General features: G+C 31.4%; 1 protein-coding gene across 1 annotated transcript; it reads left to right on the top strand.

Annotated features, from left to right (window-relative positions):
* Positions 1 to 1,435: 1,435 nt before the first annotated feature.
* LOC120170667 (F-box protein At4g02760-like) lies at positions 1,436 to 26,665 on the top strand. Its single transcript, XM_039178583.1, has 12 exons — positions 1,436 to 1,474; positions 23,031 to 23,324; positions 23,420 to 23,595; positions 23,905 to 24,099; positions 24,194 to 24,304; positions 24,756 to 24,841; positions 24,909 to 25,030; positions 25,343 to 25,407; positions 25,510 to 25,582; positions 25,676 to 25,738; positions 25,826 to 25,910; positions 26,601 to 26,665. The coding sequence occupies exons 1-12, from the start codon at positions 1,436 to 1,438 to the stop codon at positions 26,663 to 26,665; spliced, it is 1,374 nt and encodes a 457-aa protein (XP_039034514.1).
* The last annotated feature ends 226 nt before the right edge of the window (positions 26,666 to 26,891 follow it).

Raw genomic sequence — 26,891 nt, 5'->3', positions numbered from 1 at the left:
GTCGACTACCATCAAGAAAGGCTAAAGCGGAGGTTGATACATTTAAACTGAAAGACATTTCTGTTCTGAGAGTTTTGAATATGTGATTGCCTTTAAAGAAAAATGGTGTTTTGATTGCAGAATTAAAGTTAAAGTTTATGTTGTTAGATCAAGTAAAGGATCTTCAAAGAAAAGATAAAAAGTTATTGTCAAGAATAGAACAAGTGGAAAAAAAGTGAAACCAAAGCTCTTGAAGTTAAGTCTGATGGATGCTTATATAATCGAGGAAAGAGTCGATATTAGTGGCTTGCATGAAAAGTACTATCACCGAGTTTGTTTGTAAATGCTTGACATGTCAACAAGTTGCAGAGCATCAAGTGCCTTCTGGATTGTTGTAACTGATTTCCATCCCTTAGTGTGAATGGGAATGAGTTATAATGAACTTTGTAATAGGTAAAGATTATTTAAGATAATCTCAAGATAGTTGTCGATCGACAAGTCTTATTCATATTTGAAAATAAAAGGATCTTTTATTAAGTTGTTGATAAGTGTTTCTTAATGTATCGATCAAATTCTTCTCATGTTAATACACCGGATGATATTAACATTCAATCAGAATTAGACTTGTGAAAAAGGAGAGTACTTATTAAACTTCAATAGAAAATCAAAGGTTGAGAAAGCTAATTGAAAAAGAGAATAAGATATGAAAAAAGTAGTGTCCTCATCTTTTTACATCAGGTATGTATTGAAAATTATGGAAAATTCCCTAAGCTTAAAAATGATATTTGGAATGTTATAAAATCTTTAATATGTTTCTTAGAACAAAATGTAAATTTGCACAAGTTTAGGGACATATTCATAATTTATGAAAAATTATGGAGTTTATGTGCAATTATGCAGTAGTTGTTGTACTTAGTTAGAATTTAGTGTTGGAATGCTGGATTTGATGGTAGAATGTGAAATTGGACTATTTTAGAAAATTGGTAAAGATTGTATACCAAATCGTAAATATAGAAAAGTTAGGAATTTAAGTTAAACTTTTATAATTGTTGATGTACCCTGTGTGAATTAAATGTTGAAATTTATGATGATGCCAATTGAATCTTGAATTGAAGTTAAATATCAAATGGCCATTTTGAATAAATAGAAAAGTTGAGATGGATTCTAAAAGAATTCATAATTAGTGGTGAAAATGTAAAGGTGAAAATGTTATGTGACGTTCTAATTAATTTGGATAAAAAGGGACTTGAATGGTGAATATGAAGTGTTAAGATCAACATTTATGTTGTGACATGAAATTAATATCGAACGAACATCGAAAGAGTTTTAGGAATTTATTTTCTAATGGTTGCCTATGTTAGTAAGATTCTAACATGTTATTTGAATTACATATGTTTTGTAAATGAAGTCCATTTAGATTGTATTCCTGAATTCAGGATCAAACAATATTAATGCTATGGAGAAGCTTACGGATTATTGTGAAATTTTAAGAAAGGTTTGCAAGCTAAGGGCACCAAGTGAATGCATTTAATCTGTTTTTATGTTATCGAGCAAACATTGGTTTGTGATGAGCTAATGAAAAAGTTAAAAAGGTAAGAAGTAATTCCTCAAGGTTACATGATTTTATGTTTTATGCATATATGTTTATTTGGTATACTAATAGAATTAAGGAATAAACTAAAGATGCTAATTAGTAAAATCTGCCTTGACATTTTGTTTTGAACAATAAGTTTAGAAAATTACCATAAATTTTAAAGAAATTATTAGAGGGTGATTTTTATACCGTTGGATTTGTATTTCAGTGAAGTTTCTTTTAAAAAAACCAAATATTGATTTTGAGGAGTATATAAAAAGATATAGATTTTTAATCGAGGATAGGTTAAAAAATAGGACAGTAGATTCTGCTTAAAACATTTTATGGTAGTCAGATTTAAAAATGTACCATAAATTATAAAAATTGAACTAGAAGAAATGCCTTATATGATTAGATTTTTATTCTATTTTAGTTTCCAGTAGTATAAACGTAATAAATTTTAAGTGTGTAGATTAATACAAATAATATTTCTCTGAGGGTAGTGCAAACTGTTAGAATATGAAATTGAGGTAAGTCATGCATTTTATGATGCTCTTATGTTATATGTTATCATAAATGTTCGAAACGGGTCAACTTTCTTACATTGATATCAAAGTTTTGATATTTATTATATGATGAATATGATTTATATATGTTAAAAAGGAAAGTGATTCATAATGTCCTTGATATATTAATGGTTACTATTAAAGGTTCATAAAGAACTTTTCGATGATTGTCTCCCCTCTGACCAAACTATTGAGAAAAGACGTGTCATTCGTTTAGGTTGATAAGTGACGAGCAAATTTTGAGACATTAAAGAGAATACTGACAGAAGCACCAGTGTCAGTGTAATCCAATCTAAAAAAGATTATGTGATTTATAGTGATGCGTCTCATAATGATTTAGGATATGAGCTCATGCAAAAGGAAAAGTTATGACTTATGCTTTATAGCAACTAAGAATAATGAAAGAAATTATCTAACTCATGATCTTAAGTTACTAAGAGTTATGTTCATTTCATAGATATAACACCACTATCTATATGGTGAGTAACACTATCTATACTGATCTCAAAAGTTAAAAGTATGTGTTAACTCAAAAGAGTGAAAATAAAGGAAATGGATTGAATTCTTCAAAGAATGATGATGTGCTTATCGACTACCACCAAGAAAGGCTAATGTGGAGATTGATATGATTAAACTGAAAGACATTTATGTTCTGAGAGTTTTGAATATATGATTGTCTTTAAAGAAAAATGGTGCTTTGATTGCAGAATTAAAGTTAAAGTCTATGTTGTTAGATCAAGTAATGGATCTTCAAAGAAAAGATAAAAAGTTATTTCAAGGATAGAACAAGAGGAAAAAAAGTAAAACCAAAGTTCTTCAAGTTAAGTCTGATGGATGCTTATATAATTGAGGAAAGAGTCGATATTAGTGGCATGCATGAAAAGTACTATCACCGAGTTTGTTTCTAAATGCTTGACATGTCAACAAGTTGCAGAGCATCAAGTGCCTTCTGGATTTTTGTAACTTAATTCCATCCCTTAGTGGGCATAGGAACGAGTTACAATGAACTTTGTAATAGGTAAATATTATTTAAGATAATCGCAAGATAGTTGTCGCTCAACAAAAGTCTTATTCAGATTTGAAAATAAAAGGGATATTTTATTAAGTTGTTGATAAGTGTTTCTTAATGTATCTATCAAATTCTTCTAATGTTAACTCACCAGATGATATTAATATTCATTCAGAATTTGACTTGTGAAAAAGAAGAGTACTCATTAAAGTTCAATAGAAAAATCAAAGGTTGAGAAAGCTAATTGAAAAAGAGAATAAGATATGAAAAAAAGTAGTATCCTCATCCTTTTACATCAGGTATGTATTGAAAATTATGGAAAATTCCCTAAGCTTAAAAATGATATTTGGAATGTTATACAATCTTTAGAATGTTACTTGGATCAATATGTAAATTTGCACAAGTTTATGGACCTATTCATAATTTATAAAATTTATGGGTTGATGTGTAATTTTCCATTAGTTGTTGTACTATGCTGGAATTTAGTGTTGGAATGTTGGATTTGATGGTAGAATGTGAAATTGGACTATTTTAGAAAATTGGTAAAGATTGTGGACCAAATAGTAAATATAGAAAAGTTAGGAATTTAAGTTAAAATTTTATAATTGTTGGTGTACCTTGTGTAAATTAAATGCTGAAATTTATGAAGATGTCATTTGAAGTTCGAATTGAAGTTAAATATCAAATGTCTATCTTGAATAAATAGAAAAGTTATGTAAAGAATTCATAATAAGTGGTGAAAATGTAAAGCTGAAAATGTTATGTGATGTTCTGATGAATTTGAATAAAACGGGACTTGAATGGTCAATATGAAGTGTTAAGATCAACATTTATATTGTGACATGAAATTAGTATTGAATGAGCATCGAAAGATTTTTAGGAATTTATTTTCTAATGGGTGCCTATGTTAGTAAGATTCTAACATGTTATTTGAATTATATATGTTTTGTAAATGAAGTCCATTTAGATTATATTCTTGAATTCAGGATCAAACAATATTAATGCTAAGGAGAAGCTAATGGATGAATGTGAATTTTTAAGAAAGGTTTGCACGCTATGGCACCAAGTGAATGCATTTGATTTGTGTTTATGTTATCGAGAAAACATTGGTTTGCGATGAGCTAATGAAAAATTAAAATGGTAAGAAGTAATTCCTCAAGGTTATGTGATTTTATACTTTATGCATATATGTTTATTTGGTATCCTAATAGAATTAAGGAATAAACTAAAGATGCTAATTAGTAAAATCTACCTTGACATTTTTGTTTTGAACAATAAGTTTAGAAAATTACCATAAATTCTAAATAAATTATTAGAGGGTGATTTTTATACCGTTGGATTTGTATTTCAGTCTAGTTTCTTTTAAAACAAACAAATACTGATTTTGGGGAGTATATAAAAAGATATGAATTTTTAATCGAGAATAGGTCAAAAATATGATAATAGATTTTGCTTAAAATAATTTATGTAGGTTAGATTTAAAAATTTACCACAAATTATAAAAATTGAACTAGAAGAAGTGTCTTATATGTTTAGATTTGTATTCGATTTTAGTTTCCATTGGTATAAATATAATAAATTTTAAGTGTGTAGATTAATACAGAATAATATTTCTCTGAGGGTAGTGCAAACTGCTAGAATATGAAATTGAGGTAAGTCATGCATTTTATGATGCTCTTATGTTATATGTTATCATAAATGTTCGAAATGGGTCAACTTTATTACATTGATATCAAAGTTTTGATATTTATTATATGATGAATATGATTTATATATGTTAAAAAGGAAAGTGATTCATGATGTCCTTGATATATTAATGGTTATTATTAAAGGTTCGTAAAAAACTTTTCGATGATTGTTTCCCCTCTGACCAAACTTTTGAGAATAGACGTGTCATTCGTTTAGGTTGATAAGTGACAAGAAAATTTCGAGACATTAAAGATAATACTGATAGAAGCCCCAGTGTCAGTGAATCCAATCTAGAAAAGATTATGTGATTTATATTGATGCGTCTTATAATGATTTAGGATGTGAGATCATGCAAGAGGAAATGTTATGGCTTATGCTTTATACCGACTAAGAATCATGAAAGAAATTATCTAACTCATGATCTTAAGTTAGCAAGAGTTCTGTTCATTTCATATATATAACACCACTATCTATATGGTGAGTAACACTATCTATACTGATCTCAAAAGTCAAAAGTATGTGTTAACTCAAAAGTTTGAAAATAAAGGAAATCGATTGAATTCCTCAAAGAATAATGACATGCTTATCGACTACCATCAAGAAAGGCTAATGTGCAGGTTGATACGAGAAAACTGAAAAAATTTATATTCTGAGAGTTTTGATTATGTGATTGTCTTTAAAGAAAAATGGTGTTTGATTGCAAAATTAAAGTTAAAGTCTTTGTTGTTAGATCGAGTAAAGGATCTTCATAGAAAAGATAAAAGGTTATTGTCAAGGATAGAACAAGTGGAAAAAAGTGAAACCAAAGATCTTGAAGTTAAGTCTGATGGATGCTTATATAATCGAGGAAAGAGTCAATATTAGTGGCATGTATGAAAAGTACTATCACTGAGTTTGTTTCTAAATGCTTTACATGTCAACAAGTTGCAGAGCATCAAGTGCCTTCTGAATTGTTGTAATTGATTTCCATCCCTTAGTGGGAATGGGAATGAGTTACAATGAACTTTGTAATATGTAAATATTATTTAAGATAATCTCAAGATTGTTGTCGATCGACAAAAGTCTTATTCAGATTTGAAAATAAAAGGGATCTTTTATTAAGTTGTTGATAAGTGTTTATTAATACAGAATAATATTTCTTTGAGGGTAGTGCAAACTGCTAGAATATGAAATTGAGGTAAATCATGCATTTTATGATGCTCTTATGTTATATATTATCATAAATGTTCGAAATGAGTCAACTTTGTTACATTGGTTTGAAAGTTCTGATATTTATTATATGATGAATATGATGAATATGATTTATATATGTTAAAAAGAAAGTGATTCATGATGTCCTTTATATGTTCAAGATATGTGTAAAGGAAATTTTTAGGGTATAAATTACCCATTGTGTTATGATATGAAAAGTTGGTACGATTGACATGCCATAAAGTTGAGTGGTTCTGTATTTGGCACTATATGTGATGTGATCATAACCACACCAACGGATCCTTATGTCATGCCTAAAGGACCTATCACTCGTGCAATGATAAAACAATTCAGGGAAGTACTTTCTCATAAGTACTTTCATTTCTTTTAAATCCTTTAATGAGAATGAACCTTTAAATAATAGGTTGTTTAATATATTGGAAGCTGATTATTAAATTAACCTATAGTCCAAATCTTTATAATATACACATCATTATTACTTTATAATAGTTCATCTACTTAACTTAGTTTCTATGTTTTGAATGTAGGTACATTCGACTACAACTATGGGAGCTATTTTGAGCTAAATGGTAAAAACAACAACAAGGAAACTTATATGGGGTCACTTAGGAGAGCATAAGGAACATTTGGTGAAAAGTTATCCAGAGACCGATGAGCTCATAGTTGGGTTGAGCTGAAGATTCAAACTAGAAGATGACTTCAATTTAGCTGGGAACTGCAACATCATCATCACCACTCAGGACACTTCAAATAAGTCCTAAGCCAGTTTTTGTGAAATCGTACCTTTTCATGAATAGTTGCCATTCCAAGAGGTGCCTTTTTACAAGGACTTACCAGAATGTTCATCATATTGCAACTCACCTATGGCCAGCTCACCTCCAGCTCATTCACATTAGAACTAGCTCAAACATGAAAGGTTATCTTCCAACAATTGTGACATTTCATGAATGTTGATGTCCATGAAGATGCCCTTTCATCAAGGTGCACATTGGTGAAGAGATCTCTTCAAATGAAGGCTTAAATCATGAAGAGATATGAGGCAACCATCATGCTTATTCGGCCACTATAAACATACCTTGCACATAACTTTGGCGCCAAGATGAATAAGCACATCACCATTCAACCAAGGGAAATGAATTTGGCGCTAAAATGAACAAACATATCACCATTCGACCAAGGGGAGGTGGATTCATGCATAACTGAAACATCATGCTTCTTTATGAAGGATTAGTCGAACCATCACCAAGCCTATGGATATATTCATTCACTTAATTAATTATTTACTTTCATTAAAATCATGTACTTTGCCGAATCATTAAGTATCTATTCGGCCAAGCCCTCTCATTTCCTATAAATTGAGAGGAGAACTTTATCGATTAACCAAGTATATTTCTATACTTGTGGCGTCAAACTTTCCATCTTGATTCTTATAATTCATAGATTTCATATCTAGTGGGTTTAAGACACCATTACCATCCCTCAAGCAAGTTTGTGAAGACCGGTGTTGTGCTCTCTAACATAGCTTTTTCTTTGGCATGTTTGAGATACACTTTCATCACCATCATCCATTCAACTTCAACACCATTAACCATATTCAATTAAAGACCATCAACATCATTATATTCAATTCCGTATCCAACTCTTTCTTATCTTTATTTCCTCTTTTATTTTCTTTATCCATTCCTTTATATCCTTACTAATCATCTTTACTTATCTTCTTGTTGTAGCCATACTTACAATTCAAGGGCATTACTTTTGTCATTCCTAGATCAGGACAATAATAAGGCTATCTATTCAATTCCATTGAAGAGTGTAGATTCGTCTTATATCAATATGTGCATTCTGGTACCTTTATATACATTTATCTAGCTCTATTTGTGCGTTTCGGGCTTCATTATGTGTTGACATTGTTAGTTTCCATATCTGATTTCTTATTTAATATAGCAATGTTTTGTTCTACATCACCAATATTTATGTCTAGCACCAAGGGTGTGTTATGTTCTAATAGTTATGATTACATGTTTTGCACACACTCGTTCTGACTTGTGTACCTTATATTCTCATTTAATATGCATTGGGCCATAAATTGAATATGTAAATAATATATATATAGGAAAGAAAATGGTTCATTACTTATTTTGATTTGGCATGATATGCTTTGTATATGATAAAGGATTTACACATGTTATGTGATTTAAAAGAAAGCTAATGTTAAATAATTTAATATTTTATGTTTCAAAATGCTTTACTTTAATTTATATATGCATCACTAAGTGTATACTTAGCGTGTGTTGATTCACGCGTAGGTAAAGAAGAACAAGTGAAGTAAGGAGTTGAGTTTAGCATCAATCATCAAAGAATAATTATATGTATTAGTAATGATATCCTACTATTTTAAATTTTCTAGATAGCATGTATATGAATAAGAAATGTCTGAGATATGTTATTATGATTATAAATATTAATCTAAGTTTTATGTTTTAGATAAAAATTACATTTTATTGGAATGAATAGGCAGTTTTTTAAGCAATATCATTTAAGTTATATAATTGTATTTAACTTCTAAATTTCTTCATAAAGTCAAGATTATTTTTTTGATAATGTATTACATTTTGATTTTACATGATTAAGTGATTTTAGCAAAAAGGTTAAATTGCATAAATGTTGAAGAAATAAAATTTTATCGGATTACAAATATAGATTGTATGTAAATGTTTTGCGACATGTCTGACTCGTGTTCAAGGTCGGATATGGGAAAGGGGTGTTACAGGTGGGATACCAAATTAAAACATAAACTAAACATTAGGTATGAATTTTTTTTAAAAACAATTAGGTACTAAAAAGAAACAAAAGTGATAATTTAAGTATTAAGCATATAATATACCCTTAAACAATAAAAGTTACAAATAGTTTAATCTATATTCCTGTTTCTTGAACCCTATTTTTTGAATACTTAAAGTGCCTTTTTTTTAGGTTTTTACCCTAGATTTTTTCATACATTTTTCTCAGAGCACTTTCGAGTTTTCATTCCATTATTTTACTTCAGGCAAAATATCTTTTAACGACATTTTAGTTTACTAGATTAGGTAGCTCTGGTCCATCCATTTTAGTCAAAATTAATGCTTCCGTAAAAAAGGCTTTATTCACGACATAGATCCTTCGTAATTAAACATCCATTTTCGCAAAATTAACGGCATTTGGTGCTTAATGTTGAGTTGTTTTATACAACCTCCATCATTTTGTAGTTCAAGTTGGATGCATTGTCAATGATGATCCATTTTGCAAAACCATATCCATAGATGATCTCTTTTTTCAAGAACATGCAAATGGACAAATGGTCAATTTAGTGGTTCTAGAGTACGATGTAGCATCCAACCATTTGGTGAAGTAATCATTTGCCATGAGTATAAATCGATGACCATTGAAAGCTTTCATATATATTTTTCTGATTACATCTATGCCTCAAGGACCATGAGGTTGTCATCACATGAAGAGGGCGTGGAGGAACATGTATATTATCCCCATAAATCAGACACTTTTGAAATTTACGAGCGTAATTGATGCAATCTCCCTTCGTTGTGGACTAGTAATATCCAAATCTCATGATTTGTCTCACCATTGCATGTCCATTAGCATGAGTGCCACATAATCCATTGTGTACTTATTCAAGTATCATTTTGGCCTCCTTAGCATCCATACATCTCAACAAGATTTGGTCATGACTTTTCTTGTATAAGATTTCCCCATTAAGGATATATCTTGTAACCATTCTTCGGATAGTTCTTTTGACATTTTCAATCGCACCTTCAAAATAGTTTTGGTATTTGATGTATTGTATGACATCATAGTACCACGAGTTTCCATCTTCTTTTTCTACTTCGATGTGATAACGATGAGCCAGTAACTCATATGCTTGAATTTTAATTGGCATCATGTTTGATTTTCCATTCACCTTAAATGTTGCAGCCAAGGTAGCTATAACATCTGCCATTTGGTTCTCTTCTTTGAGAAAATAATGAAATGTGAACTCATCAAACTCCTCGATCAATTCCAATATGAGTTTTCGGTATACAATTAATTTAGCATATTTCACATCCCATTCTCCTCGAAGTTGGTAGATCACTAGGGAAGAATCCCCATATACCTTTAAAGTCTTTACTTTCTGTACAATAGTATCTCATAGCTTTAGAACACATGTCCCATACTTCCATGTTGTTAGTGTAATTGAAGTTTAATATGTTGGTGGACGAGTAATGATCTCCTTTGGATGAGATAAATATTGCTCCGATTTTGTGTCCTAGTAGATGGCCCTTTTGTTGGGATTTACGGAAGCTCAAAATGATAACCGAAAGAGTTTTCAAGAGAGGTCGAGTTGGTTCTTGTATTTAGGGAGTAAGGAGATTGAAAGATAGAAAATTGCACAGCGATTTAAGTGGTTCGACTTATCAATCATGTCTACATCCCTACTTTAATTCATCATCAAGGATTTTCTAACAAATTCACTAATTTGTTCTTTCTTTTTACAGGACAAAGAGATAACCTTTACAGTTTCCCTAGTTTTTCACGGGATAAACTATAACCTTTCCCTAGCTTTTAGCAGGCTAAGCTAGAACCTAAACCCGTTTACAATGAAAGGAAATGTAAACAAGAAAACCTCTCTAAGGTAGGTGTTTACAAGAATTAAGCTCACAAGAACAAAAATATTTACGAGAGAAAGATGAAATAAGATTGAAAAACTCTTCTCTTGTGTTTGATTGCTTGGATAGGTGTTCTCTTATCTCTTCAAGTTTCCTCAACTTGTTTTTATAGCTTGAAATGAGTTTGAAGTCGTATCTAGCCGTTGGGGATGTTTTGGAGCCATTGGAGATTAATTTTCTACAAAATAAGGTTGTCCAGAACTAGAAGTATCGATACTCGACTATGGGGTGTCGGTACTACCTTTGTTAAATTCAAATTAAATAGTCGTTGCTAGTCGTTAGAGCCTTGTAGTATCGATATTGTCTCAGGAGTATCAGTACTACTTTGCACTATGGTATCGATACCCTTGCATGGTATCAGTACCATTTTTGCATTCTGGAATATGAGTTTTCATGGTAGTATCGATACTATCTTGATGGTATCGGTACCACATTTGCCTATGGTATTGATAATATAAGAACAATATTGGTATCGTTCATGTGGTATCGATACTGCAAAGAACAGTATCGGTACTATTTGTGCTAAAATCATATTTTGCTCAATTCCAATTTAAAATGGACTTTGAATTATTTTTGAAATATTTGAAAAACTTTGAATAAATTCAATTCAAGTCCAAAAATATTTTGCCTTAATTGTTATATCAAAATTTAGTTCTACAATCTCCCCCTTTTTGATATAACAAAACATTTGAAAATTTGTTTTTGGCAAAACCCCTCCTTAATAAAATGTTTACTGAAAAAAGATACAAATTGTTACCAATTGTTGGAAAATATATGAAAAATGTTCAGCTACCCCTTTTCATTAAGAAATTGAATTTTTCAAATCATAATTCTCTCTCTTTTTGTTATATAAAAAATAATTCAATCTTTAAAGTTCTAAAATAACATTGAAGAGTAAGTGGTAAATTTGACATTTAAAATTCATTTGAAAAATCAAAGCTCCCTCTCAAAAAGTGCATTCCAAACAAAATTTAGCTTTAAAATCTTGACACTTAAACAAAATTGAATTTCAAAAAAGAATAACAAACATGTAAGTAGCATAAGAAGTTCAATATATCCAATTCTAAAATACTTTATGCAATATCAATTATTGAAATTATGTGCATATGCATAAAATTTTCCAAAAATATTATGCATTTAAAAAATTTGACATCAATTGTAGAGAGATATCATTTTCATTTAAACCACATGCATAAACATTCAATTTAGATCAAAAATTAAAAGTTATAAAATCAAAACATTTGAAAATTTGATATCAATTGTTAGAGAGATATTATTTGCATTTAAAATCAATTTTGACCAAAATTCCTTATGATGAACTAAAAATTATGAAAAATCATTAAAACATTAAAATGTTCATCATGCCATCTTTTTAACATACATGAGATGAAAAACAAAAACATAATCATTTAATATCTAAACTCATACATGCATATATCTAAATGAGCGACCAAATAACCAAAAAAAAGCATTAAGCTAGGTTACCCATTTATTTTTCACGTGTGGCTAAAGCATTTGAATATCTTCACTTTCATCACCATTGCTCCCACACACCTACAAGAGACATTCATTTCGATTTTTGTATCCAAATTACTTTGGATCCTTGGACGAGTTTCAATGCCCCTTGTTCCCTTGAGAACCCATACTTGTCTAATTTTAAAAGTTTTTCTTTTCTTTATAGGACAAGTATGTTCCAAATGACCATGAAAATGACAATGTGAGCATTTTGCCATTTTTAAACATAATTAGTTGTTTTTAGAAATTAATTCTTGTTCTTTTGTTAAGATTTTAAGCTTAACTTTTAAATCAAAATTTTCTTTTTTCTAAATCATTGATTTTGACTTTTGAAAGCTCTAAATTATTTTGCGAAATTTCATTTTGATTTTCAAAATTAACTTTTTCTTTTAAAACCAAATTATTTTCATTTTTAAGTTTTGAAATTAATTTCTTATATTTGGAATTCATGGTCTCAAATCCCAAATACAACACATTATAAGCATCTTGTAACTCATTAAAAGAATATGAATTTAATTCATTTGAGTTAGAAGATACCTCAGATTCTTCTTCTTGGCCATGAGGCATAGGTTGACTACTTCTTCATCATCATTGGAGTGATCTTCATCACTCCAAGCTGCCACCAATGCCTTCTTCTTAGATGATCCCTTCTTTCTTAGAAAGGTACAATCATACTTGACATGCCCCATTTTTTGACAATTGAAGCACACCGAGGGACTCTTCTTCTTGGTTGATTCATGCTTCACTTCCTTGGAAGTCATGAATCTCTTGATCTCTTTGAAGAGCTTGGCCATCTCTTCTTGTTCGTCATCATCTTCATCTACCTCATCACTTGAATCTTGATATCTTTCATTGGTGGATTTGAAGTCAATGCCTACCTCTTCCTTCTTATTGTTTCGCTTCTCTTCACCTTCTTTCTTTTCCTTCACCATCAACTCATGAGTGAGAAGGGAACCAATTAGCTCATCGAGAGTGAGAGACTTTAGGTCTCTAGCTTCAATAATGGACGTCTTCTTCGATTGCTAAGACTTTGGAAGAGAGTAAATCATCTTCCTCACAAGCTTCTTATTAGAGATTACTTCTCCAAATCCCCTCAGATCGTTGACAATAACGGAAATCTATCCATAATAGCTTTGATATCTTCATTGGGTTTCATTTTGAAGTTCTTGTAGCTATGGTTGAGAAGATTTATCTTTGTTTCCCTCACTTCGTCGGTTCCTTCATGAGTGACTTGGACTTATCCCAAATCTCCTTGGCATTGGAACAAGAGGATATTCTTCCATATTCATCTGGGCCTAAAGCACAAAAGAGAATATGCATAGCCTTAGCATCAAGCTGTAACTTTTTCTTCTCTTCATTGCTCCAATCGTCGAAATCATCGGGTAGAGTGGAGTAACCCTTCATGATTGAGTTCCAAGCTCCTAGATTGTTTTCTTGAATAAAGAACATAATCTTATTATTCCAATATGCATAATTTAATCCATTGAAAAAGGGTGGCTTGTTGACCGGTTGTGAATCTTGAATGTGTGAATCTTGAATGTAATAGGCACCAGAAGTTGAAGCCATTTCTTTGTCAATTGCGTTTGGAATCGGTAGAACTTTTTCGAGGATCGTCTCAAGGATGTTAAGCCATCTAACAAATCAAGTTCTGATACCAATTGTTACGATTTGTGGAAGCTCGAATCGATAACCAAAAGGGTTCGCCAAGAGGGGTCGAGTCGGTTATTCTATTTAGGGAGTAAGGAGATTGAAAGATAGAAACTTGCACAGCGATTTATAGTGGTTCGACTTCTCAACCAAGTCTACATCCACTACCTTAGCTCATCACCAAGGATTTTCTAACAAATTCACTAATTTGTTCTTTCTTTTTACAGGACAAAGATATAACTTTTACAAACTTCCTAGTTTTTCACGTAATTAACTAGAACCTTTCCTTAGCTTTTAGCATGCTAAGCTATAACCAAAACCCCTTTACAATGAAAGAAAATGTAAACAAGAAAACCTCTCTAAGATAGGTGTTTACAATAATTAAGCTCACAAGAACAAAAATATTTATAAGAGAAAGATTAAATAAGATTGAAAAACTCTTCTCTTGTGTTTGGTTGCTTGGATAGGTGTTCTCTTATCTCTTCAATTGTCCTAATCTTGTTTTTATAACTTGAAATGAGTTTGAAGTCATATCTAGCCGTTGGGGATGTTTTGGAGCAGTTGGGAGATTAATTTTCTACAAAATAAGGTTGTCCAAAACTAGAAGTATCGGTACTCCATTATAGGGTATTGGTACTACCTTTGTTAAATTCAAATTAACTAGTCGTTGCTAGCCGTTGGAGCCTTGTAGTATCAATATTTTCTCAGGAGTATCGGTACTACTTTGCACTACGGTATCAATACCCTTGCATGGTATCAGTACCATTTTTATATTCTGGAATATGAGCTTTCATGGTAGTATCGATACTACCTTGATGGTATCGGTACTACCTTTGACTATGGTATCGATACCATAAGAACAGTAGCAGTACCGTTCATGTGGTATCGATAATGCAAAGAACAACATCGGTACTACTTGTGCAAAAATCAATTTTTTCTCAATTATAATTTAAAATGGACTTTGAATTATTTTTGAAATCTTTGAAAAAATTTGAATAAATTTAATTCAAGTCAAAAAACATTATGCCTTAATTGTTATATCAAAATTTGTTCTACACATTTCTTTCTTCACTGATTCATCATGTTGTCTCAATACATATCCCATTGAGTTCTCAAAAATTGAAACGTATAGGAACAATGGTTTGTCTAGAATTGGTGAAATTAGGATGAGAGTATGAGATAAATACTCCTTTACATTCATAAGAGTGATAACTTTCCAAAAAAGTTATTTTTTAGGATCATTTAACCTAGGTTAAGTTTGGAATTTAGCTTAATTAGAAACATATTAGGATTATTTGTACATCATTTTACATCATAGAAATTAGTTGGGTTGCTTAGGGCTGATTATTTTATTATTGGAAAATGATACACTAATGTTGTACATTGATTGAAGTTGCAAATAGTGATGTACAAAGGATGCATCAATCGATGACTCACCTGGTAGTTATGAGAATCTTCTAGAGGAACAACTAGAAGAGGTTGTTGTCAAATGGTAAAAAATCAAATGAAATGTGGAGGAAAACCATTGGTTGAAGGACAAAATCCTTACCCTATAAAATAGAGAGAACTTTGTATTATTGGATATAAAAAAATTTACCTCTGAATATTTTTCTCAACAATATCAATCAGCCATGATAGCTTAATTCCCTCGTTAAGGAGCAATGCAGTAGCTTAGGAGTTTTGTCGAATGACATCGGTGGTCAAGATTATTTCTTTTCTACTCTTGCTCTTTTCCTGAGATAAAGAAGTAGTAAGTAGATTTGACTATACTTAATTTCTTCAGTTGACACATGTTTATGAACTTAGTCATTTGTGAGTTTCTTTATGCTTTATGCTTTGACTTTATGTTATGTGTTGTTAGACTTTCAAAGATGGTTGTAGTGATATTATTATCGTTATGGATTTATTGATGATGTTTAGAGATAGAGATCATTAATATATGTACTACTTTTGTCAGCTTTGGTTTGTTGAAAAACATGATTGTATGTCATATATATACTGCCCAAAGTCTAGCATTGTTAATAGTTTAATCAATTAAGTGAATGAAAGTTCATTTATGTCTATTAGACAATATTAATCATTGCTAGATACATAGACATGGGGTTGATGGCATAGTAGGGGAAGCTACCAAATATTATCTCAATCAATTTTGTAACACCTATATACCGTATACCTTTCCGTACACAAGATACAGAGGTAACATCACTTTATAAAAATTTATGTCATTTAAATACCCGTAAAAAATTTATCCAATTTAATCAACTATACTATAATATATTTGTAAAAGAAACCTACTAAAACTATCACTTAAATACATTACAAATTATTCACAAAAGTTTGATCACATGCCAACTATATTCTCTAAATGAATAAGATTGTCATAAAGTTACTGATGAATCAACCTTTAATGAATAAAAGTTGGTGCTACTGCTACAGTCCTTATGCAACTAATCTTTTCTTTTACCTTCGTGGGAAAGAAACGCACGTTAAGTATTTACTAAGTGAGACATAATGCTACAATGATATTATGATTATACGACAATATCTTACAAATATTTAATGAATAGTTTAATTTCATCATGCATAAAAAAACCAATGAAGCCCTTCTCAATTAAACTATAATTCTTTTATACCATCATGGAAATTATTCCTAGTATGTCCATCATACTTATCCTTCTGTATGCTTTTTCTTTTATTTTCTCTGTATACATTAAATGTGAAAGTACTATACATGTATTGCACCAATGTGCTAATTAATCATCTATCTTTTATAATAATTATGGTTACACTTTACATACTATTAATACACCTTTTTTTACTTTCATTTAGGTATCCTTTTCTACCCATTATGTTCAGTTTACGTTCTCCTTTATAACATCCCTTCATACCAGTGCACTAATACAAAAAAAATTCTATAATTTACACGGATTACTCATCCACTATAATTCCGACAATTCACCTTATATATACATAAGTATTTCATTGATAACAACCATTCATGTTTATTATGCACCATTAAGCATTTTAAACAATAACATTTTTTCTGTTGATAATGCACCCATATGCATTTCAACTCTAGTATACTTTTCTGTTGATAATGTACCCATATACATTTCAACCATAGTATACTTTTTTGTTGATAATGTACTCATATACATTTCAACCATAGTATACTTTCTGTTGATAATACACCCACATGCATTTCAACTCTAGCATACTTTTATGTTGATAATGTACCCATATACATTTCAACTAAAGTATGTTTTTCTGTTGATAATGTACCCATATACATTTCAACCATAGTATACTTTTCTGTTAATAATGTACCCATATACATTTCAACCATAGTATACTTTTATGTTGATAATACACCCATATGCATTTCAACTCTAGCATACTTTTATGTTGATAATGTACCCATATACCTTTCAACTAAAGTATGTTTTTCTGTTGACAATGTATACATATACATTTCAACTATGGCATCCTTTCATGCCAATAATGCACTCATATGCACTTTTCTTTTATACTGATAATGCACCCATATGCATTTCAGCTATGGCATCCTTTCATGCCAATGATGCACACACAGTGCCCATACATAATTCATAAACATATTATGAATTCCGTGTTTTACACACTTAGTGCCGAAATGATTATTCATCTACATAGGATGAATTCCATGAAATGCACACTTAGTGCCTAGTTTTCCTCGCTTAAATATCCAAAATGGAAAGATAATTATTCCGGAACTTGGGACTTGGCCCTTGCCTTTCGACTTACTTGACTAAGGAGCTTGTTTGCGATCTATACCATATTCATTAAAGACATGCATAATATCAATTGTTAGTATGCTTCCTAACAATTATAACTTAACATCAATCAAAATATTTATTATTAACTTCCCATAACATTATCAGCCCCAACTTAACACTTCTGGCCCTTGGGTTTCGATACCCCTACTTATGGTATCGATACTACCCTATTAGGGTATCAATGCCCCCTTCATGAATCAATACCGAAATTAGCTTCGATATAGCCTGGTATCGATACCCTCACCATGGTATAGATACCCCTATGTTATGATACCGATACCCCCTCTATGTATCGATACCCAAATTAGATTCGATGTTTACTGGTGTCGATACCCTTACCATGGTATCGATACACATTCCTTGGGTACCGATACTGGTTGAATCAGTATCGATATCTCTTATATAATTTAGCGTAATTCTTGTCTATGGTATCGGTACTATATTATAGGGTACCGATACCCCTACCCATTTTTTCCAGTTTTCCATTCGAAATTTTCCCAACTTCGAGCAATTTTCATCCCCTTTACCCCTAACAATACTATATAACACTTCTCTATCTAACCTTACTAACTTTCCTTCATTTAACCAAATAAAATATCTAATATTCCTCAAGATCATTTGATTCTTGGCTTCTAATCTTTCATTTACCTCATTCTCATGTCAATTTTACCAACAAACATCCATAAACATTCATATAGCAACATAACATTTTAAAACCCATTTCTTTAAATCTCAAATATTTTACTAATCACTTAATTTTAATCCCATTTAAACCATCCTTAAGCTTCCTTATCACTTAAGGTTTAAAAACTATCTCATAATTGAAAGGAAAAATTGATAAATTGATGTTTACCTTTTGAGCCATGGAGGAAAGCATACCCACGGGAAGAATAAGAAGAAACCAGCTTGTTGCATTTTTTCCCTATTCTCTTAAACCCCTAATTTAAATGGGTTTTAAATTCATTTGACTCCAAAAGACCATAATACCCTCTTTATTCATTTATTGATACAATTTAGTCAACACTATTTCAAATTATTTCCTATATTTTATCATTTATTCAATTTAATCCTCCAAATTTACATCTTTGCAAGAAAGTCATTATCTTGCTATTTGGGGTATTACAATTCTCCCCCTTAAGAAAATTTTTCATCGAATTTAAAGACTTTATGCTTTTACCACTACACTTCAACTAGAGGAATCATTTTATTCTACAGTTCATGATTTCTCAAGTCCATATCCGTATTGATTCTTTTTCATAGTTCAAATCTAATTAAAACTCTATTTTCTCCCGTGAAAGAACATAATATGGACCTGATCTGTAATTTATAAGAACATCACACGAAGACATTCTAGGTATTGTCCATTTCGAGAGGCAATAGCTACTGATAAAATATAAACATATTTATCCATCGACTACTATGCTCGTACCCAAAAGAAAGTGAGTTATTTTAGTAAATCTATCAATATTTACCCATATTGAATCCTTCTTGACAGGTGTTAAAGGTAGCCTTGTAACAAAGCCCACAGTGACTCGTTTCCCTTTTTTCATACTTTTTATCAATTCTAATAAAACAACGGTTTCCTCTTTGATTCAGCCCACAATGTCATTTCCATTAAACACTATTCGCCTGTCCATAGGTTGCAAAATTCTAAAAGGTTTCTGACCAAGTACCTCTTTAACACATTGGGCTTTCTTGGAAATTAATTAATGATTATGTCATAATCCTTTAAAGGTTCTTTCCATCCTTTCTGTTTCATGTTCAACTTTCTTTAATTCCATCAATACTTTAGGCTTTTGTAATTAGTACAACTATAACACCACTCACCATACAGATAATGGCATCAAATTCTTTGAGGTAATCTCGACTGCTGTCGACTCTAAATCATGTATAGGGCAATTCTCCTGGTTATTCTTTAACTTTATCAAGACATATGCCACAACCTTCCTTTTTTTATAAGCAACATTATCCTTCCAACAAAAGGCACACCTTTAAAAAAAAACTCGATCAGCAGAAAAGCTAACATCTAAAATTTTTCATTAACCTTCAATAGTAATCAACAAACTCCTAAGAAATTCGAAATTCATTATCATTCTTTAGGAATTTCTAATTCACTACCACATGAGTTTCTCTTGGAATCTACTCTTATACCTTATACTAAAACCACCTAACCGATGAAAGCCATCTCTGTTAACCAGAATTTTATATTCAGATAGTTTGGCATATAAACTCTTCTCTAAAAGAATCTTATTTAACCATAAAAAATCTAGGCATAACCACACACACACACACACACACACAATATATATATATATATATATTTCGCTAAAAACTCAATTACTTATCGCAATGAAATACTCATACTGATAAACGTTAATAAACTATTTATTATAATTGAGCCTCTAATTCTCTTAACGCAATTAAGTCATGGGATACTAAATCAAAGAAACATGTTCGATACTTTAATAACTATCAACTTTGAACTTCACCTCTCAATTTAGAGTTAACCCCATAATTCTATTTGAAAGATATCTATAATTTCCCAACTTTTGGGAAATTATCAGACAATTCTTTCTTTAATCATTTGAGTATCTATCACATTAACCATAAAAGTCATATATATATATATATATATATATATATATATATATATATATATATATATATATCTTCCTGACATCATTTTCTTCACAATCATTATCGATATTACCTTGAGTGATGATTTTACTTTCTCACTAAAACTATAATTTCCATACTCTTTGCATATTTTTGAATTGATTATCTTTGGAGACAAACAACTTATTTTTAATATGATTTTAAATCATCAAATGGCCTTTTCACCAGATCCACCGGAAAAATAGCCCCGAGAGTCTTTAATAAATGTTTACTACCTGTCTAACCCTCACTTGCACCATGAACCACTTGGGTTTACCGCTATCACCTCACTCGAGATTAAATTAAATTGAATATTTTTATTTTAAAATCTTTCATTTCCTTCTTGAGAAAATCCATGTAACTTTCCAGATCCATTTAAAATATTCTCGAGTAATTGAAATATATTCTTTCTCAACTATAAAAGGCTAATTATCCACATCATTAAATAAGAAGACTTGGCAACTTTGTAGCAATAATCCCATAGCAGTTAATTCTAAAATTACACTAGTAACCACATTTACTCTTTTTTCTATCATTACAAACTTTCCACTTTTCCAAGTTCCCGAGAATTAATCTCTATCAAGTCCATAAAACTTAACATTTATTCTCAAACAAGCTCATAATCTGTTGATTCATTACTAACTCATATTTCTATAAGGTTTTAGCGGTCCATGCATTTACAGCTTATTCATTTTCTCTTACTCAAGTTAACCATACTTTAAACAACTTAATGCTTCACATAATTATTTCTCATTTGCAGAAACGTCGTTAAACGCTGGGGCATTCCTTTCACAGAATGGAGGAAAATCCCTAACAACTTTTACCATTCCAAGACATGATACTGAAGTCATGTCGGATTCTCTTATGTCAATTTTAATCTCGACCTTCTTTTCAATATTATCAACCTTCTTTTCAATATTATCAACCTTATTACTTTTGTCCTTAGTTTCCAAACTTTATTATAACATACCTAATAATAACACTCAAGTTAGTAAGGAGTGGCGTTTATTATACTTTAATTGACACCATACCAGTAACCTTAACAATCTTAATGGCATGTAATCTTTTTTTTCAATTGAACTCAGTTTAGGCCGAGAATCGGCTAAACCTATGTCTTTGATATCAATAAATATAAAACCCATATCCCGTATACCTTTTCGTACACAAGATATAGAGGTCACGTCACTTTATAAAAATTTATGTCATTTGAAAACCTGTAAAAATATGTTCCAATTTAATCAGTTATACTATAATATATTTGTAAAAGCAACCTACTAAAACTATCACTTAAATACATTACAAATTATTCACAAAAGTTTGATTACATGCCAACTATATTCTCCAAAAGAATAAGATTGTCATAAAGTTATTGATGAGTCAACCTTTAATGAATGAAAGTTGCTGCTACTGCTACACTCCTTACACAACTAATCTTTGTTTTTCCCTACGTAGGAAAGAAACACACGCTAAGTATTTACTTAGTGAGACATAATACTACATTGATATTATGATTATATGACAATATCTTACAAATACTGAATGAATAGTTTAATTTCATCATTCATAAAAAAAACCAGTGAAGACCTTCTCAATTAAACCATAATTCTTATATACCATCATGGAAATTATTCCTAGTATATCCATCATACTTATCCTTCTGTATGCTTTTTCTTTTATTTTCTCTGTATACATTAAATGTGAAAGTACTATACATGTATTGCACCAATGTGCTAATTAATCGTGTATCTTTTATAATAATTATGGTGGCACTTTACATACTATTAATACACCTTTTTTTTTACTTTCATTTAGGTATCCTTTTCTACCCATTATGTTCAATTTACATTCTCCTTTATAACTTCCCTTCATACAAGTTATGTATTATTGTACATTATATATATATAAACATTTATAGATTTTCTTCATATCACTTATATATATCATTCATATTACATTAGATTATAATTCATTTATTCTTCACCTAAAGGTATTTAGCTTTTCACCTAACTTGCATATTGGACACTTTTCTGTCAAATGCACAGGTAGTCCATTATTCTTTTACTTTAGTCCATTAACCCTTCCAATCATTATACATTCTATAAATTGTACCTATAATGCCAGTGCATTAATACAAAAAAATTTCTATAATTTACACAGATTACTTATCCACTATAATTCCTACAATTCACCTTATATATACATAAGTATTTCATTAATAACATCCATTCATGTTTATTATGCACCATTAAGCATTTTAAAGAATAACATTTTTTCTGTTGATAATGAACCCATATGCATTTCAACTCTAGTCACTACAGCAAAATTGTTATACAGCGACGTTTTTAGCGGCGTTTTAGGAGTCAACGCCACTAAATTTAAACATATAGCGGCGTTTACATAGCAAACGCCACAAAATGGTAACTTTAGCGGCGTTTTTATAAAAACGCCTCAATAGGTTCATCGATAGTGGCATTTTTTCAACAAACGCCGCAAAAGAGTAGTACTTTAGTGGCGTTTTTATACAAACGCCGCTAAAGACTCGTAATTTAGTGGCAGTTTTATACAAACGTCGCTATAGAATTGTACTTTAGTGGCGTTTTTATACAAATGCCGTTATACACATGTACTATAGTGGCGTTTTTATACAAACGCTGTTATAAACATGTACTATAGTGGCGTTGCCAATCCTCCTTTAAAAACCCCAACCTCCCTTCTCGCTTCACTCAGATGGACCATCTCCTCCTCTCTTTCCTCTCTCTCGCCGATTCCTCCCCTCCTATTTCCCTCGACCTTTCCTTCGACCGCCTCCTCGATTCCACTCCTTCCGACGCCGATCAGGCTCTTCTCATCGATCGCGCTCACAGTATTGGTTCCCTCCTCCTCCATGCCGCTAATCGCTCCGCTCGTAAACGTGCTTCCCTTCATAACTCCATCGCCTGGGCCCTCCCTCCTGATCTGACCATCAAGGTAAATACCTCCATTCTTCCATATTTTCATCAAGGCCTTTGATTTTGTTTTTAAATATTGTTTTGATGATGACGTTTTTTTTAATTTTATTGCAGGTGTTTTCTATGTTAGATTCGCAGAGTCTTTGCTACGCCGCGGCAACGTGTTGGATGTTTAACAAGTGTGCTATGGATCCATTGTGCTACGAGAATATTGACCTTACCACTGTCGTTCCCAAGGTTAATAATGTCGTTGTCTCCACCATGATCCAACGAGCTGGGAAATCGTTCCGGTAAGATTTCCTTTCATTTTTCGCTATTACAATTTGCCTTTCTTTATAACTAATAAATACATTATCTTAAGCCGATACTTAAGTTTCCTTTTGCATTTTAAAAGTCTTATTACCGCTTATCGATCTCTTAAGTCTTGGAAAACTTCATTAATTAGTAACTCAGAAGGTGTTTTTGCCGTTTCCTTTATGTTTTATCTATTAGAGAAAAGGATTAGTATGGGTTAGTATCAGCTAGTTCATTTATTTGCATGTGGTTGTTTATGTTGTTATGTTTTCTTGTTAATTACGATGTTTTGAATAGTTATTTAGATCGCTTAAGCTTGGAATAGTACCAGGCCCAACTTCCTCTCCGGGTTCCTGTCAACCATTGCTTTATACGATCCAGAATTCTGTATATGTATCTAGCTTTTCATGGAATGAAAAAAAGACCAAGCAAGGGAAGGAATCATCTATTCTTACAAGGACCTGCTTATACCCATTAAGTGGGGACAATGGCACCGCTGGGTATGGTTGAATACATTGACTCCTTGTTTAGAATGTGGTTTATGTGATAAGTTGTTCTTTTTGTTCTTATCATTTGCTATTTTCATATTATAAGGGCTCTTTTGTGGAGGTTGCATCTTTACAATATTGAAAGAATGGACAATACATCACTTTGTGTGGCATTAGCAGCCTGCCCTTCTTTACTTGATTTGGAAATTGTCGGCCTGTAAGTTTCACTATCTAAGTTGGTTTTTACATTTATTGACCCCACCAATTTGCCCTTTCCTTTATTTTCTATTGGTTTGAGCATGCGTTAAGCTGTTGCAGCTGGATGATATAACAAGCGGTAGAAGCTTATAACTTAAAAGTTGTTTCTAAATATGAAAAAATTTGGAATGATTGATCAAAGAACAACGCTCACAAAAGATCCGTTTTCTACGTGCACTAACGTAAATTAGTATACTAATATTAATAAATATCCGAATGAATGAATACTGAATAAAACATTCTATATTAATTAAAAAAGCAATTATTGTCTGATCATCGAGTTTTGTTAGTTTTAACACAATTTGGTTTGCAGTTGTTTGTGGTACTCAGACAATGTGGTTTTAGCAGAGTAGCCAATTCTGTTTTTTGTTTAACCTTAAAATTGTTCAATCAACCTTCGATTGATGCAGTCATGTCGAGTTGAGGCAAAATTTGATGTCAGTGAGCTCCAATTGTCACTTGATAGAGCGTTTATTCTTTGAGTCTTCCAAAACAGGTACAGATTCTCTTCTTGAGTGTCTCTTTTAACTGCTCTTTACATATCTGCTCATATGATAATGCAGGGAGGGATGACAGCTTGAAGTCGCAAACTTGTGTGGATGTCATGAACAATTGTCCTAATCTTTCTTCTTTATCGCTGAGAGGTTTTAGACTGCATGATTATAAAGTCCATATTCTTGTTAAGGTATGAACTTGTTTGGTGTTAAGTTCTGGTTGACATATAATCTCAATGGTCTGAAAGTATTAGGAAAGATGGGGTTGCATAAATATCTTAAGTTCTGTTTGAGGCGGTGTTGTATGCCTGGAAGAGTTGAGATACTATTAGATTATGTTTCAATGAGCAGTTGTCTTAAATATTTGTTTTAAATTTGATCTGAATGAAAATTGAGAAGTTTAGTCCTTCATTTTACTTGTAATTAGCAGTGGTCTGTAAATATCTGTTATCAATTTGACCTGAATGTAAATTGAGAAGTTTAGTCCTTCATATTACTTGCAGGGATTCCGTAAACTTAAATATGCTGATTTTTCGACATCTTACTCGATCACTGGAACATTTTTGAGGTATGTGCTGCTCTTTTCAACCATAACTAGGAGAAACCCTTTAAATGTTTTTTTTCAACTTATATTTTGTGCAGAATGAGATTTTTCTCTGCTTGTAATCAGGAATTTGGGAAGTGGAAGTGGTGGGAATCTACTAGAGGTTTTAATTTTAAGGGACTGCATGCATCTCAAAGAGGTGAGGTCTGAATCCAACCCCCAATCTATTCCCCTCTAGCAAAACTTCCCCTCTGTATATGTCTCTCTTTCTCCAGTCTGACTTCTGGTGCAGGTGGAAGTTTCTAGGTTCTTGACCGCAATTATTGCAGGAGATTTTAAATTCCTTCAATATCTTGTGAGTGAAATTGACAAGTGATTATCATTTTCATAATCCATGTGTATGCTAAATCTGCTTTTGACCCCGATTACTTCCATCACCTAGGACATTTCTAATAGGGAAGGTTTAGCTTCAGAAGGTGATTGGTATCAGAGATCTTACAACCCAAGATCGAAGGCGATATATGAGGGTAAGCTAATCACGATGCTTTGAATCACGATATATTACCCTAGGATTTCTTTGAATCACGATGCTGTCCTTCTCGTAGAATTATTGAATAGTTTGATTCGGGGTTAGTCGCCTTTGTGCGGTGTTCCGTTTAACTTTAGATATGCAGGAGCAAACAACACAACATATTTTCTAGGTGAAATAATAGCACTTTGTTTCTGAATTATTGTTTGAGCCGTGGTTTATCTTTTATGTAAACAATGGAATAATAGCATACTTTTGTTGTTAAATTGTCGCTGATCTTCAACTTTATTATACTAATAAGAGATGTAGATTCTCATTGGAAACCCTAGGAATAATCCTTTTAAATTCATGTTTGCTAAAGAAATTCTGACATCTGCATTGGGGTAACCCAACCATGTTAATGAAGCCTATGTATTAACATCCTCGTCAAAATTGTCTTAGTCTACCATATATTCATATTCATTACATTCATTTGAGATATTCAAATTCAATCTAGATTTTTTTCACTTATTGGTTGTTTGATTGGTTAATCTGCATACATTTTATTAAAATTGATTTGATATGTATCACTGCTCACCATTGCATACAATGAAAATCGTAGTGCTGATGCATGTGTTCCTATTTTTCATCTTATTATTGTGATGTAGTTTCTTCTGTGATGATAAGAATGTGATTATTTGGACTGCAGGTCATGTACCGCCAAAATTCATGCTTGCATTTGTCTGCAGAGGAAACAGATACAGCTGTAGATAATCTATTAATATATTTGTCTAAAACCCATCTTCTTCACTTTTTGAGTTCTTTTTATCGTCTAAAATTCTTATAGTACAAAGTTATAACTGGAAATATATGTTCCTTGATTCATTTGTTTATTTTACTGATCATAAATAGGATCAAAAGACACATGAAGCAATCTTGAAATGATTGAACCTACTAGGGTTTTCCCTATGAACTTTGAGGGACTTAGACATGCATGCTT

This window comes from Hibiscus syriacus, unplaced genomic scaffold (assembly GCF_006381635.1).
Source record: "Hibiscus syriacus cultivar Baekdansim isolate YM2019G1 unplaced genomic scaffold, ASM638163v2 tig00111783_pilon, whole genome shotgun sequence".
In the NCBI taxonomy this organism is placed as follows: Eukaryota; Viridiplantae; Streptophyta; class Magnoliopsida; order Malvales; family Malvaceae; genus Hibiscus; species Hibiscus syriacus.
Note: the sequence above shows the minus strand (reverse complement) of the source record. Positions and strands in the feature narration are given on the sequence as shown.